Source organism: Barbus barbus (genome assembly GCF_936440315.1).
Source record: "Barbus barbus genome assembly, chromosome: 17".
NCBI classification, from domain to species: domain Eukaryota; kingdom Metazoa; phylum Chordata; class Actinopteri; order Cypriniformes; family Cyprinidae; genus Barbus; species Barbus barbus.
This window is the reverse complement of record NC_136745.1, coordinates 14,401,115-14,418,906: the sequence shown is the minus strand read 5'-3', so window position 1 is coordinate 14,418,906 and position 17,792 is coordinate 14,401,115. Positions and strand designations below refer to the sequence as shown.

The 17,792-nt window shown below is 38.9% G+C and overlaps 1 protein-coding gene across 1 annotated transcript in view; it reads right to left on the bottom strand.

Annotated features, from left to right (window-relative positions):
• LOC306883302 (netrin receptor UNC5A-like) overlaps positions 1–17,792 on the bottom strand; it is a 217,337-nt gene that overhangs the window by 19,672 nt on the left and 179,873 nt on the right. Inside the window, exons 8-12 of the mRNA XM_079438470.1 lie at positions 17,580–17,768; positions 16,570–16,869; positions 14,880–14,967; positions 14,170–14,338; positions 9,053–9,286 (exon numbers count right to left, since the gene is read on the bottom strand). Of these exons, the coding sequence (XP_079294596.1) occupies positions 9,053–9,286; positions 14,170–14,338; positions 14,880–14,967; positions 16,570–16,869; positions 17,580–17,768 (980 nt within the window). The remainder of the gene's footprint in view (positions 1–9,052; positions 9,287–14,169; positions 14,339–14,879; positions 14,968–16,569; positions 16,870–17,579; positions 17,769–17,792) is intronic.

The following is a 17,792-nucleotide window of genomic DNA, read 5'->3' as shown; positions in this document are numbered from 1 at the left end:
ATTAGGTCACAGCTAAATAAATAAATTAGTCAGAATATCTCATAATGTCAAATGTTGTTTAAAGAAAAGGTACATAAATGGAATCCTCCTTTTTAAGGACTTTTCAATAAATCTGTTGTCTTTTTTTTTTATATATTTTTTTTTATTTATTTAACCCCCAGATGCAGCAAGGATCCAGCTGATTACTTCAGATTTGGAGGACTGCTCTTTATCTACTGTGTCTGTCACTTCTGGTGCAGAATCATGGACCTTTATTTGTATGTTTTGATTTTACTTTTTATTACACTTGTGTAGCTAGTATTCAGGATTAAAATGCAATGTAATTTTTTTTCCACATATATTATCAGAGCTATATTGGAGCCCAAAAGGGTCAATCGAATATTGATAAAAACACTATAAACCTGATTGGGATAATACAAGCTAAAGTACAGTTCCCTGCACAATCTTTTTAAAAGAAAAAAATTATGATACTAACCCAAATTTTTTCAATTGCTTCTCAAGAATTCCTCTTCAGGAAATGTGCTTACACAAATTTACATCTGAATAATGAAACAGTTTTAAAGAGATACTCCACCCCAAAATGAAAATTTTGTCATTAATCAATTACCACCATGTCGTTCCAAACCCATAAAAGCTTTGTTCATCTTCTGAACACAATTTAAGATATTTTGGATGAAAACCGGGAGGCTTGTCAATGTCCCATTGACTGCCAAGTACATTACACAGTCAAGGTCCAGAAAAGTATGAAACACATCGCCAGAATACTCCGTCTGCCATCAGTGGTTCAATCATTATGTTATGAAGCGACAAGAATACTGTTTGTGTCAACGTAGCGCCATTTTGGAGATTATGCCCTGGACACAAAATGTGTACACTCTTCTGTATCAGCCTCGACACAGGGATGCGTCTTCTGCGTTGATTTATGCTTTGATTTGAACGCAAACAGCGCATCCCTGTGTCAAGGCTGATACAGAACAGTGTATGTGTTTTGCGTCCAGGGCATAATCTCCAAAATGGCGCTGTGCTGATGCAGAGGAGACGTTACGGTGCCTAATTGTTGAATAAAGTCATTATTTTTGTTGTATTTCTATAAAAGTATTCTCATCGCTTCATAACATTACATAACATATTCTGACAATGTGTTTCATACTTTTCTGGACCTTGACAGTGTAATTTACTTGGCAGTCAATGGGACAGACAGAAGCCTCCCGGGTTTCATCCAAAATATCTTAAATTGTGTTCCGAAGATGAATGAAGCTTTTACAGGCTTGGAACGACATGGGGGTAAGTGATTAATGACAATTTTCATTTTGGGGTGGAGTATCCCTTTAAGCCTGGAATACACTACACGACTTTTAAAAATCTGAACAGCTTTTTAAATCACCAGGCATCATACACTTACCGATTTTGTAAATAATGACAAAGGAAAGCTGGGCATCATATATAATTAGGCCTGGAATACACTACACGTTTTTTGTCCTGATTTTCCGCCAATTTACAGTCTGGAGAAGTTGACACTAGTTGCCGAAAGTCAGAGCCAGTCTGCAGATTTGTTAGTTGACCGATTCAACAGAAAATGGCATAGTGTATGATAGTCACAGACTCCGGTTTTTTAGCTTCAGACTCCGATTCTATCCAGTTGGAGGATATCAAAAATGTTTGATATTTTCAGCCGATTTTAGAACGCATATTGTTTCCATTTGTCACGCGTCTCCAAGGCTCATGTTTCTGAGTGAGTTTGTTGTGCTCGGAACAACTTTAAAGTCTGGTAGTGTATGATCCTCGGTCATGTAGTTTATGATGCCCAGTTTTCCTTTGTCACGATTTTCAAAGTCCGTATACAGCCAGGTCCATAAATATTGGGACATCGACACAATTCTAACATTTTTGGCTCTATACACCACCACAATGGATTTCAAATGAAACGAACAAAATGTGCTTTAACTGCAGACTGTCAGCTTTAATTTGAGGGTATTTACATCCAAATCAGGTGAACGGTGTAGGAATTACAACAGTTTGCATATGTGCCTCCCACTTGTTAAGGGACCAAAAGTAATGGGACAGAATAATAATCAAATCAAACTTTCACTTTTTAATGCTTGGTTGCAAATCCTTTGCAGTCAATTACAGCCTGAAGTCTGGAATGCATAGACATCACCAGACGCTGGGTTTCATCCCTGGTGATGCTCTGCCAGGCCTCTACTGCAACAGTCTTCAGTTCCTGCTTGTTCTTGGGGCATTTTCCCTTCAGTTTTGTCTTCAGCAAGTGAAATGCATGCTCAATCGGATTCAGGTCAGGTGATTGACTTGGCCATTGCATAACAGTCCACTTCTTTCCCTTCAAAAACTCTTTGGTTGCTTTTGCAGTATGCTTTGGGTCATTGTCCATCTGCACTGTGAAGCGCCGTCCAGTGAGTTCTGAAGCATTTGGCTGAATATGAGCAGATAATATTGCCCGAAACACTTCAGAATTCATCCTGCTGCTTTTGTCAGCAGTCACATCATCAATAAATACAAGAGAACCAGTTCCACTGGCAGCCATACATGCCCACGCCATGACACTACCACCACCATGCTTCACTGATGAGGAGGTATGCTTAGGATCATGAGCAGTTCCTTTCCAAGTTGATCTTGGTCTCATCTTGGCTTTTTTAGATGTCGTTTGGCAAACTCTAATCTGGCCTTTCTGTTTTTGAGGCTCACCAATGGTTTACATCTTGTGGTGAACCCTCTGTATTCACTCTGGTGAAGTCTTCTCTTGATTGTTGACTTTGACACACATACACCTACCTCCTGGAGAGTGTTCTTGATCTGGCCAACTGTTGTGAAGGGTGTTTTCTTCACCAGGGAAAGAATTCTTCGGTCATCCACCACAGTTGTTTTCCGTGGTCTTTTGGTGCTGCTGAGCTCACCGGTGCGTTCCTTCTTTTTAAGAATGTTCCAAACAGTTGTTTTGGCCACGCCTAATGTTTTTGCTATCTCTCTGATGGGTTTGTTTTGTTTTTTCAGCCTAATGATGGCTTGCTTCACTGATAGTGACAGCTCTTTGGATCTCATCTTGACAGTTGACAGCAACAGATTCCAAATGCAAATAGCACACTTGAAATTAACTCTGGACATTTTATCTGCTCATTGTAATTGGGATAGTGAGGGAGTAACACACACCTGGCCATGGAACAGCTGAGAAGCCAATTGTCCCATTACTTTTGGTCCCTTAACAAGTGGGAGGCACATATGCAAACTGTTGTAATTCCTACACCGTTCACCTGATTTGGATGTAAATACCCTCAAATTAAAGCTGACAGTCTGCAGTTTCATTTGAAATCCATTGTGGTGGAGTATAGAGCCAAAAATGTTAGAATTGTGTCGATGACCTGAATGTATGTATGATGCCTAGTGTTTTAAAAATCTGTTCAGATTTGAAAAGTCATGTAGTGTAATCCCGCCTTTAGAATTAATAGTCGTTTGAAACTTGTAGATATTTTGTATTTCTTGTGCTGAGAATATTTAATTCAACTCATTAACTTCTCATCAAACTGTTCTGTTAATTGGTACAGTATTTTAAATGTTGAAATGTATCTGAAATGTAATTCCTTTCAAATTTGCACTGTTTTACTTCAAAAACTGAATGATTGCATTTTCAGTTTTGTACAGTATATGTAGAGACTTTGTATTTTGTCTTTCAAAATAAAACTTTTAATTTACAATTGTCAGCATCCTTTAACACTATAATTTTTTGTTTTTTAATAACCTGTAAAATAAGAAGTCTTTCTCTATAGACTAGTATTTTACTTTTAGCACTTTATTGAATGCGTTTGATCATAATAATCTAGGAAAATCTGTGAAAGGACAGTGTTCCTCTGTACACGGTTTAGTGCTATCACTTTATTTAATTGGTCAGTAAAAAATCCATAAAATAACAGTTTTACACTGTTAAAAAAAAAACAAAGAAACGGTCAAATGACTGGCAGTAACGGTTGCCAAACATAAAACTGAAGTAAATAAAAAATGGGACAAACCACGCTCATATTGATGTAATGTGGAATACCATTCATATGCCTTAAATATGGGATGATTCTATGTTAATGTCAAGCCTTGTTTGCAAATATGTGCTAATATTGCCAACTTACAAAATAATGACAGACTGCTGATGTTACTGAACTCATAGTGTGAAATATCCAAAAACATTGCTTTTGGTACCATATAAGAGTCATAATTTGCTCAGTCAGTTGTTTGTTCTCTCACTTTTGTGTACATACAACAGACCCAAGTAAATGTTTAGAGATTTTTCCTCACTGCCTTTTAGCATTAACACCAGGAAGGTTTTAGGTTTCGAAATTGTGCAATATCAGTTTTGTCTTCAGAAGATAAAAGCATAGCAATTTGGGTGGGCCCATGATCTTCCATCTAGCACCACAGTAGAACCAATGTGACATCTACATTAGATATGACAAACATAACACAAACTACAACAAGCGGTTCATAATGTGTTATGTATAATTAATTATTTGGACATTTAACTCCTCTTCCTTTTGTATTCACAGGTTGATAACAAATGTGGTAATGGCCAGTTTCGATAGGGATGTAATGCAATGTTAGTCCACTGTTGGAGGCTGAAAAAAATCAGGTTGACATCAGAACTTAATGTAAGATTGACGTCAACCTCTAATGTTGGATAGATGTTGTATTTTTCATTCTGACGTCAATCTGACGTTGGGTTCTGACGTCAACCCGATTTTCATTTTCAACCAAAATACAACGTCTGTCCAACGTCGGAGATTGACGTCAACCTGACGTTGGGTTTTGACGTCAACCCGATTTTCATTTTCAACCAAAATACAACGTCTGTCCAACGTTGGGTTCTGACGTCAATCTGACGTTGGGTTCTGACGTCAACCCGATTTTCATTTTCAACCAAAATACAACGTCTGTCCAACGTTGGGTTTTGACGTCAATCTGACATTGGGTTCCGACGTCAACCCGATTTTCATTTTCAACCAAAATACAACGTCTGTCCAACGTTGGGTTCTGACGTCAATCTGACGTTGGGTTCTGACGTTGGGTTCTGACGTCAACCCGATTTTCATTTTCAACCAAAATACAACGTCTGTCCAACGTTGGGTTCTGACGTCAATCTGACGTTGGGTTCTGACGTCAACCCGATTTTCATTTTCAACCAAAATACAACGTCTGTCCAACGTCGGAGATTGACGTCAATCTGACGTTCGGTTCTGACATCAATCTGACGTTGGGTTCCGACGTCAACCCGATTTTCATTTTCAACCAAAATACAACGTCTGTCCAACGTTGGGTTCTGACGTCAATCTGACGTTGGGTTCTGACGTTGGGTTCTGACGTCAACCCGATTTTCATTTTCAACCAAAATACAACGTCTGTCCAACGTTGGGTTCTGACGTCAATCTGACGTTGGGTTCTGACGTTGGGTTCGGACGTCAACCCGATTTTCATTTTCAACCAAAATACAACGTCTGTCCAACGTTGGGTTCTGACGTCAATCTGACGTTGGGTTCTGACGTCAACCCGATTTTCATTTTCAACCAAAATACAACGTCTGTCCAACGTCGGAGATTGACATCAATCTGACGTTGGGTTCTGACATCAATCTGACGTTGGGTTCCGACGTCAACCTGATTTTCATTTTCAACCAAAATACAACGTCTGTCCAACGTTGGGTTCTGACGTCAATCTGACGTTGGGTTCTGACGTCAACCCGATTTTCATTTTCAACCAAAATACAACGTCTGTCCAACGTCGGAGATTGACGTCAATTTGACGTTGGGTTTTGACATCAGTCTGACGTTGGATTCTGACGTCAACCCGATTTTCATTTTCAACCAAAATACAACGTCGGAGATTGACGTCAATCTGACGTTGGGTTCTGACATCAACCAGACGTTGGGTTCTGACGTCAATCCGATTTTCATTTTCAACCAAAATGCAACGTCTGTCCAACGTCGGAGATTGACGTCAATCTGACGTTGGGTTCTGACGTCAACCCGATTTTCATTTTCAACCAAAATACAACGTCTGTCCAACGTTGGAGATTGACGTCAATCTGACGTTGGGTTCTGACGTCAATATGACGTTGGGTTCTGACGTCAACCCGATTTTCATTTTCAACCAAAATACAACGTCTGTCCAACGTTGGTTTCTGACGTCATTCTGACGTTGGGTTCTGACGTCAATCTGACGTTGGGTTCTGACGTCAATCTGACGTTGGGTTCTGACGTCAATCTGACGTTGGTTTCTGACGTCAATCTGACGTTGGGTTCTGACGTCAATCTGACGTTGGGTTCTGACGTCAATATGACGTTGGGTTCTGACGTCAACCCGATTTTCATTTTCAACCAAAATACAACGTCTGTCCAACGTTGGTTTCTGACGTCATTCTGACGTTGGGTTCTGACGTCAATCTGACGTTGGGTTCTGACGTCAATCTGACGTTGGGTTCTGACGTCAACCCGATTTTCACTTTCAACCAAAATACAACGTCTCTCCGACGTTGGGGTCCAACGTCAATCTGACGTCATATTGACGTCCGGTGCCTGCTGGGATACTGTACACGAGTTCACAAATGCTTGGCCAATACATTGCAAGACTGCAAACACATTGCTTTACAAGCATTCTTGCATCAATGAGGCAGTAAAAAAATGTATGATGGAGTTTCATAAATCATTGCTTCAGAACGATTTGCCAAAGAAGTGAGTCCAACAATACTATTCTTCTGTCGTTATTATTATAATTCTATCATGACAACTTTCTGAGAGTTTAGTCTTGGTGGAATAGATCTGCTAGACTTGCTACTACCAATACATCCACAGACATACTAGTGAGCATGTAGGAAATACTGCTGTTGCTGCACATATGACATTTGAATTCACCCCCATATATAACAGACATGAAATCACCCCATAGTAGAGATGAATACAGCTGGAGCTGGGGAAGGTGAAGGGTTTCTGAAGTGTGCTGCACCTGCTACAGCAAGCACTAGCCGAGTATTTGAATGTTGAGCTGCAGGCTCATTGGTTGCTGATACGAAAATGAACCAATCAGCTGCGTCATGTGAATAATTGTGTCATTATGTCAGATTAAGGTAGAACCTATCGGCCTGCACGATCTATTGATTCATGACAGAACTTTGGATTTGTAGTGTGGACTTTCCTATTCTCATAGAATTTTAACGATTATTAAAACTTTATAGTTACAGCTGGAGCAAACTAGAATTTTTCTTTACATTAATTAATTTGGCAAATTCTGTTATCCAAAGCAGCTCAAATGTATAAAGAATATAATTTAAACAATTAATTTGTGCAGCAACTCAAAACACCAAGATTGTTTAGAAGTACAAAGCAGAATAGGCATTTTTACAAATTTAAAAATGCACATTTCCAGGTTTGACATGATATTCAGGAAACAATCACATTCATGTACTTGTATACAGTATGTTTCTGGCTCTTGGAACAAAACTCTCCCTTTTTTATATGGACAAAGATCAGCATACAGTTCACTCGACTCCCCGCTAAAACCACAGAGTAAAAACTGCATATCCTATAAGGGCATTGTGGCTCACCGCAGCAGTCTGTGCATTTGAGGGGAGTGAAAAATGCAGATAGGGTAGATTCATAGAAAGCAGCACCATACGAGAGCATTGGATGACTGAGTCTGTCCACGTATGAAGATTCCCCTGGAGCGGCCCACTCCTGATCAAAGGCAAGGTTAGTATGAAAGGAGGTCATGGGTTAAAAAAGCATCTATATTAGAAGCTCAATGCCCTAACTATAGAAAATAGCACATCACACATCCACACCTTCAATCTCTAAATAACAGCAACTGCTGTAAAATAAAAAAATAAATAGGGCTTTTTTTGGGGGGCCAACAAATCACCACTTCAACACTTCACTTTAAAATGACAGAACAGTCAGCGTTCTTGTGAACCCTTTGGAGAGAATTGGAGGGGAGGTGTTCACATCCATCATACACTGGAGCACTTCTCATCTCTGCATGGCTAAGAGCTCATTTTAAACAAACCGGGCAAATTCCTGGCATCTCTTTCCTCCAATAGCCCACACTAGTGGGGCCCAGCGGGCAGCATTGGGTAGGGCAGATCATCTTTTCTGGCAGGCTCTCAGAGGCTGAAGTGGGCAGAGCAGGGAATGGACCCTCTTACTTTGAAAGTGAGAGCCGAGCCGAGCTCAGGGGCCATGGCCAGAGAGTCTCTCCTTTTCATTTACTAATTAAGCATGCAAATGAAATCTTAACAGTCTGCTCAAACGTGCTCCTCGAGGGAGGCTGCTTTGGCATTAGCTCTTGATTATTCCTGATCTTTGGGGAGCAAAAGAAAATAAGTGTAAGTGTAAAAAAAAAGAAAAAGAAAAGGGAACAGAAAAAGAAAAAGAAAAATCTGCATTTATTTTATTTTATTCTTATTTGTTAAACAGCAAGACATATTTGGTTAACCAGCAATTTAATGGATAGTTCTCCCAACAACGAAAATTATGTCATCATACAATTTACAAATTGATCTGAACACGTCTGACTCTTTCTTTCACATAAAACAAAACATTCAAAAACTTTTGCATGAAAACATAAAATTGTTAATTGAAAACATCCTCTAATTTTCTCCTTTGGTTTTCCACAAAAGAAAGAAACAACATGAGGATGAGTAAATGAGTAAATTGGGTGAACTAGTGCTATCAAACTTGTATAAGTTTGTTCTTTCAGCAGGGTTCAAGAAGACTGGGGTTATTTATGCATTTTTCATGGAACGTTTTTCAGAAACTTTTTTTGTTGGATATTTGTTGGACAAATGTTGGACAACATTTTTCAAATATGCTTATTTCCGAATGTTCAGAGGACATCTAATATTAACATTCCCATAATGTTTGCAAAATGATAAAATTGAATATTTCCTTAACATTAACACAAAACCAAGAAACCTAATGGCAACATTAGCAAAACATACATCATATTTTTGTTGGCTGGGTAATTGGCATAAGTATAGCTACTGTATATTCTGAATCAAAGGCCTCACCTTTAGCAGGTCCTGTGTGTCGTCCATGCAATAGACGCGGATGTTGTACTCTAGTGTAGAGCAGTAGGCGGGAGCAAACAGCAGCAGTTTTAAGCGTTTAGCAGCAGCCATGCTGAGGGACTCCCCAACCAGAGCAAAGCGGCCCAGCTGCTCAGTGAACACCCGGAACGTCTCCGCCTCCAGCTGGCAGTAGTACGGCTCCGAAACCACTTCCTCACCAAGCTGAAGTACATCCTGAGGAGCCAATGAAACAATGACACAGGGATCAGAGGGGAGGGCAGAGAGCGGCTGTGTCAGTGGAGTTATTGGAGAGATGGTCAGCTCCTGCCCTGAGGATGTTTCTGTGACAGATTTTAGATTCAGTGAAGCGATCTGGCTGAGCAGAAACGGAAAGATCTGCATAATGAGCTGTGTTCTGTGCGCTAATGAGACACTAATAGCAGGAGTTCATCCTGAATGCTTACATGTGGAAGTGCCCACTAAGTGATCAGGGCTTCCTGTTCTTCTGCTTACAAGCAGGGAATAAATCTTCTGAAATTTCTACAGCTCAGATTTACTTCTTATGTGAAAATACCAAAAGTTAAATACAGGATTAGCAGCAATTAAAATTAATATAAATTAATAAAAATAAAATTGAATGAATGAATGAAATGATTATATATTCCATTCATAAGCCTATATACAGTGCCCTCCAAAAGTATTGGAACAGTAAGGCCAATTCCTTTATTATAGCATTTGGGTTTGACATCAAAATATGAATATGAGATGAGAGATTAGCATTTCAGCTTTTATTTACAGGTATTTTCATCTGGACCTGATACACAACTTAGAAGATAGCACCTTTTGTTTGAACCCACCCATTTTTCATGTTACCAAAAGTATTGGAACATGTGACTGACATTTGTGTTTTGTTGCCCTGGTGTGTCCTATTCATTGATTATTCAAACAATAAATAGCACTGAATGTCTGCGCTCAGTTTCAGATCCGTGCAGACTGCATTTATAGTTAGTTAGACGTGTAACCAACATGAAAACCAGAGAGGTGTCTATGGGTGAAAAACAAGCAATTGTGAAGCTGAGAGAAGATGAAAAATCAATCAAAGCATTGCACAAACACTGGCAATAGCAAGTACAACCATTTGGAATCTCCTGAGGAAGAAAGAAACCACTGGTGTACTAAGTAACACACCTCAAACGGGTAGATCAGTGAAAACATCTGCAGTTGATGACAGAAACATTGTGACAGCTGTAAAGAAAGACCCTAAAACAACTGTTAGTGACATCAGCAACAACCTCCAGAGGGCAGGAGTGAAGGTATCACAATCTACTGTTCGACTTCATGAACAAAAGTACAGAGGCTACACCAGAAGATGCAAACCACTCATTAGCAAGAAGAATAAGAGACGAGCCTCAAACATTCTGGGACAAGGTTTTATGGACCAAAGTGATGGAAAGGCTAAAGTTTGGAGAAAGAAAGGATCTGCTCATGATCCCAAACATACAAGCTCATCTGAAACACAGTGTACACAGGTGTACATCATAGTAAATATTACACAAGTAATGTAATGGCTTGTGCTTTCATCGCTTCTTCTGGGACAGGCTCATTAATCTTCATTAATGATGTAACACATGATGACAGCAGCTAAATTAACTCAGAAGTCTACAGAAATATTTTGTCTGACAATTTACAGAAAGATACAACCAAACTGATTGGGAGATCCTTCATCATGCAGCAAGATAATGACCCAAAACATAGTGCCAAAACAACAAAGGAGGGGGCAAGAAGTGGAAGGTTTTAGACTGGCCAAGTCAATCTACACACTTAAACACTGTAGAGTATGCATTTTACCTGCTAAAGAAGAGACTGAAGGGAGTAACCCCCCAAAACTGAAAGAGGCTGCAGTGAAAACCTGGAAAAGCATCACAAAAGAAGAATGCAAAAGTTTGGTGATGTCAATGGGTCACAGGCTTGATGCAGTTATTGAAAGCAAATGATTTGCAACTAAATATGAAGTCTTTTTCACTTTAATCTATGTTAATTCTATCTGTTCCAATACTTTTGGTAACATGAAAAATGGGTGGGTTCAAACAAAAGGTGCTATTTTCTAAGTTGTGTATCAAATCCAGATGAAAATACCTGTAAATAAAAGCTGAAATGTTAATCTCTCATCTCATATTCATCTTTGATATCAAACCCAAAAATAAAGGAATCGGCCTTAATGTTCCAATACTTTTGGAGGGCACTGTATATAGCAAAGCTGAACTTCCAGCATCATTACTCCAGTCTTCAGTGTCACATGATCCTTCAGAAATTGTTCAAATATGCTGATTTGGTGATCAAGAAACATATTTTCTTATTATGAATGTTGAAAACAGTTGCACTGCTTGATATTTTTGTGGGAACCATGATTCTTTTTAAGGATTGTTTGAAGAACAGAAGGATCAAAACACTTTTTTTTCTAACTAAATGTCTTTACTGTCACTTTAATGAACTGATCAATTTAATGCATCTTTGCTGAATAATGTCTTAATCAACTAAAAAAAAAGATCAATCAATCAATCATGACCTCAACTGATCCTACATTTTTTAACTTTCTCCACAAAAAGCTGTATTGCTTATTGTTCATGTTCAGTGTGGAATAAGTTTCATACTTTGGAGGTTTGTTCAAATTTCAAATAATTAAGTATGACCATTAATAATTAATTTTAAGCCACATCCATTACTTCATCCATTGCAAAGTCACAATCGATCTTACGTCATTTTGCACCCCACTGTTTTGTGGTAATCAATTAGTGATTTTGACAGTTTGAGGTGCTTCTCTACTAATAACCATGACAATAAACTAATTAACAGGTTGCCATGCACAGTATGGAGCTCGTCAGGGCATGGCAAGATAATTACTTTAATTGGATGTAAGAATCCTGACAGACATCAGAGATGCCTTCAAGTGTGTCTCGTATATGCTAATGCAAAGAAAAATATCCTAAAATCAAGAGAAAAAGCATTCTGTCAGAAAACGTGACTCTAGCAAAGACCAAGGCTTTTGTGAGGAAACGTGCCATTTTCTCACCGTCTCTGGTCAGATACAATCACATAATGGCTCCCCAGAGTGGCTTTAATTAGAGAAAAGGCAAGTGGGATATGTGGCGACAGAACTTTCTACAGGAAGCTCATCAGAAAGATTCCTCGCACACCGTCTCTCTCTTTTTCTCTCGCTCACACCATTATCTAATCAAATACAGAGAGGCGGCCCTACTGTCATGCACCTCGGGATCCAGGCCAGGAAATTACATCCAGCAATCAATAAAATAAGCCACTATCTTCATCGGTGAAAGTAGTATTGGCACTAGCTGTTTTCCATTTGACCACAATGAAGTCTGTTTTTTTTTTTCTTTTCCATTATCATTTTTTTTTAAATGATTCAGAAAAAAAAAAATAAATCCTCCCGCAGTTCGATAACGACACAGACTATATTTCATTCTCTTCTGCACGCGTTTTGCTGATCTGCGTCCTCTGGAGAAATTAATTGCTGCGAGTCTGTCTGCCAAGGCTCCTTCCAGGACAAACTTCCCTGTGTTTTTCCCCCCTTTTGTCTGCTGTACCTGGCCAAGAATGGCGACCTGCCGCCGATGGGCTATATTTGGGGCAGGGGATGATTAAAAGTGCTGCTCTACCCTCTATCTAAGACAGGCCTATTCATTCTACTGCAGCCCCATTGCTGCCACACCAAGGAGCCTGAATAATTTATGCACAGTATCAAACATGAAAGAAGACCTTCACTCTCTCTTCCTCCGCCCTTCCTCTCTAGGTTCCTCCTCTTCCTCGTCTTTGAGCCTGATGTATCTCGCACCAACCTGATGCGGTTCAGAGGAGATTTGGAAAAGCCATCAGGTGTAATGAAGGATTCACCCCGGCTCGGTTTAAAGGTGGGTGCTGATGGCCATCGGATGGAATGAGCAAAAGATCCATACAATTAAATGGAGATTAAATGTGAAGGTATGAGAGATAGGTGAAATGAGGAGTACGCTGATGGAGACACTTCTGGGCTTTATTGTCTGAGAGGCTATTTGAAATGATTATGATGATACAGCCCATTTGCCTCCATAAGATATTCAATTCAGTAGCGGGATGATTGGAGAGAAAGAGATGGGAAAGGGCAAGAAAGGTGAACGTAAAGCATGAATTGCACCTACATACAGTTCAAAGCTAATTAAAATTAGGCACAATCATATAGAACAGAATCTTTATTTATGATGGAATTTAAGGCTTCACAGGAGAAACTTAAGTACTCACTCAAGTATGTAAATCTGGCAAAAACTTTCAAGAAATGTTCACCCCAAAATCGAACAAAATGAATTAAAACTATTTTATATAAAGACAATGGTGCCTATTTTCAATTTTTTTTTTGAAATAATTATTTTTGCATTGTGATATTATATTCCTGCATATTTAAATACAGTTTCGTCCCCGCACTCCAATTCTCCACTGTAAATCAATTTATAGAAAAGTAATTACTGTAAAAACACCAAATTTGTCAAGTACATTTGACAAGATTTCAAGAAAACATGATGGTAGTATTTTTTTATTAAATACATTTATGTAAATTATATGAAATAAATGCTTTACATGCAATTTTATATGTATTAAGGCCATTCAGATTTTAACTGCAATTTTCCCAAAAAGAAAGAATAAATAATTAAAAATAAAAAGTAATTTAAAAAATCTAAAATAAAGTATATTAATGTATGTATATTCATGTATATATATATATATATATATATATATACACATACATACATACTGTATGCCATTTTATATATTGCATTTGCATTTGTAATACATATAAATACAATAATTCTTTATATATATAAATACAGTATATATATATATATAAATACAGTATATATATATATATATATATATATATATATATATATATATATATATTAAAGCGTTATAGAAGACAATCACAATTTAGGTTTTCAATGAATGTTTTATATAACAATTTACATTTAATAAAAATAATAAATAAATGCTATACACTATTTACTAATATATTATTAAATAAAAATTATATAGCTGGACATTAACTCACAAAGACACAAACAAACACTCACCTCCCATGTTCCCTCATATGACTGCTTCTTGAGACGGATGGCCCAATTCTCCAGGCACGCATCAGAGCAATGTTCCATACTGAGGATGACCGGCCGGGTGAGCATCACACCGGGCGGTCCGCAGCTCACCACGGGACTCAGCAACGTCTGACACCCAGCCAGGGGCAATCTAGAGAGAGGCAGAGGGGGAGCACATGATCAGGATTCAACTAACAGGGCCTGGATGGATGGCCAATGTCAAGCCTAGAGCAGAGCCTTTAACAAGATGAGGTTCCACTATTAATCAGGGCTCTGGTGCTCTGATCTGACTTTTAACACTCTGCATTCAAGCCCAGTAGGGAGCTGGTCTTGAACACTGCATGAATGCATGAGCAAAAAATAGCCAGACCGTTACCTGGTGCTTCACTACGACAGGAAAATCTAAAACAGGAGAACATTTCCCTCTCTACGGCCCATGGCTCATTTACATATAACAGACAAGACACAACACATACACACAAGCTTTTGATATCTCAAGCCAGCATTAGTCATAAATCTGAGCAAACGGCTTATATACACACACACACACACACACACAATCATGCACACCAGCATGTGGAGATTGACTTCAATTACATTCGACCCTCTGTGCCGGGCCTTTTTAAAATTTGATTCAAACTGTGCATCCTTTCTTTGTGAGGCAGATCCTCAGATTGGTTCCAGGGACCTACCTCATGTCTTCGTTCTTCTGAATGGTGAGATAAATCTCATAAATCTTCCCTCTGGGGATGGCCTCTGGCGGGATGAGCAGGCTGATTCCTAATGTAGATAGGAACAAAAGAGACAAGGTAGGCTCATTTGTTCCGTCTGAATGCTGCTTTTGTCACAGCTCACAGCGGGTCTCTATGTGACAAAAGTAAATATGGTTAACACCATACAGATGCACTGTCAAGCTCAAAGATGTCATCTATCATGTGTACTTTCCAAAACTCTTTCACTTTATGCCCGGGAGATGTGGACAGTGGCAGGAAGTACCTAAACAGGGGTATTCGATTAAAGTTACAAGTTACATTGTTTCATAAGTCAATGTCAAACTTTCAGAAAATGTATTGTAAATTTACTTTCAGAAAATGTTTTTTCATTCGCAAAATACCTTAATAAAACTAAGAAATAATAAATCCTAAACAGTCTTATCTAAACTTGTATTTGACTGGAACTGGATTTGAAATAATTAATTCAAATTTTAGTAAATTCAAATGTATATAACAATTATAATTTTCCTAAATAAATAAAAACAAATAAATAAATAAATAAGAACAATGAGTTACTCTGGGCCATTTGTAACAGTGAAGATGATATAGATTATATTTTTTTCTTTCGCAAAATACCTTGTAAAAGTAAGAAATAATAAATCCTAAATCTAAACTTCTGTATTTGACTGGAATTGGATCTCAAATAATTAATTCAAATTATATTAAATTGTTTTCCAAAGTAACTAACTAACTAACTAACTAAATAAATAAATGTGAAGAAAAATGTAAATGTGAAGATGACATGCATGCATGCATGCAAAAAAAAAAATAAATTGAAAAATAAATAAAAAAAATAATAATATACTATTATATGCAATTCTAATTATTATATAATTAGCAAACCCCTAACTCTATACAATAAACTTTGCCATGTGACTTGTCTAAGTCTAAAATAATCGCATTTAAGATGAACGCATAAAAGCAGCATAAGCCATAAACCATCCTCAAAATAGTCACGGATAACAAGTATCAGGCATTATATTTTGAAGTCGAGGGAGCCCTGGTTATTTCATTTCCACTGCCTCGTGAGCTGTCTCTTTGACCGGGAGTGATTCATAATGTGACAGCCTGATGAACCCTCTATCTGTGATTAAGGAGACTAATTGGTTTGAATATACTCTGGTGGTGTCCTTGGAGTGGATAGAGTTGCAGGCACTATGAATGTGCATGCTGCATATCGGCTTACAGTGCCACGGCTGACAACTAAGTCACTGGCTCGGCACAGAGAAGATGCAGTGAGGTATCCTTCAAAAATAAGAATGGGAAAAATAAAAAGACGTTCCCCAATTACAGCTATTTTCGTAGAAAAAGTAAAACGGTCGTCATTGTCATAACACAATCATTAGTATATAAATGGAAGTGCTTCTTTGCCTGCTCTGGCTCGTTACTTAAAAAAAAAAAAACCTCTTTAGAAGGTGTTCGCATTCGCTCATGTTCCGATTTACATAAAACTGCTTGGATTACCGTGTAATTGGATCACTTCACCCTTCCATTTTGGGCCATGTCGGTATAATAATGTTGCAGTTTATTAAAGCTCCAGAGCTCTTTCACAACACTCCTGACTAAACACAAAAAACATTTTGTACTGTTTGCTCTCATATAATCTTACCAGTGCTTGGGAGGGTTAGGCGACCACCAAGGAAATTGAAAGTGCCGTAGGAGGTGTTGACGTTGTCTCTCGGTAGCGTTTTGAAATACGTCTGAGAGGACAGGCGGTTCATGAAGTCGTTGGGGTCGCTGGGCAGTTTGCCGTTGTGCAGCGTGTGGGAGCCGTTAGGAAGAGGCTCCAATAGGGGGCCGTTGCTCACGGAGAACTTTCCGGTGACTTCATGGCGAGAACGCAGCGTTCCCTGGTAGCTTGTCGTGGTGGTGGTCAAATCGGGCTGGATGGTGAGCAAATGAGAATTTTCTGTAGAAACAGAGAAAAAGAAACAAGTGAAAAACGATTCGAAAGGTCACAGTGGTTAAAAGTGCACAACACAAATTGAAATTCAGCGCAAATGCACAAATCCATGGATGTAGCCGGGCCTTCGGCGCTGAGAGAGACTCACTCGTAAATAAATCAATGCCTCCTCCTCCTCCTCTTTAACAGCCACAATCAATTCTATACAGAGTTTAAAGAAAGCCTGGCAGTCACAGTTTAATTTTTTCAGGTTCAAATCCCCAAAATCCAACTCCATATTTTGCGATTTCAGAACCGCTCTCATTTTTTTCAACGTTAAACAATTTACATATGTAAAAATAAAAGTGCACAGCAGTAGGCAGATTTGTTTCGTGGGAGGATTAATGGAAATCAGCTTAATGCTACTATTACCAAATCACTTCCCACGGTAGCAGGCGGACAAGTGAAGGTCTCCTCTCACTTATGACTTCAAAGATGATTTAAGTAAAACCACAACAATCGTTTGCAACTGTGAAGATGACACACAAAACTATGACTACCGCCATTTAACGTAAACATCGCACACACACGAGACTGTGAGTTGCTATATCCACAGGTGGCACAGGAACACGGGCACTGGGATGAAAGGATGGGTGTGAAACACCGTGACGAGGGGTGGATAATGTAGAGAAACAATAGCCTACTGCTGCGGGCTGCCCTGTGCGGTGCCCACACACCTGGCTTTGTGGGCTTGATGCCCATGGGCTGGAAGCCAGTGGTGAGGATGGAGGAGTCGGCCACATCTGCATCGAGACCTTCCTTCTTCCTGCGGTAGACCAGCACCAGTACGATCAGCAGCAGAGTCAGACAAAGAGCCACCGCTACGATCCCCACGTACAAGGCCACATCCTCAGCACCTGATGCCGCTGCGCAGAGACAGAAAAAGAGAC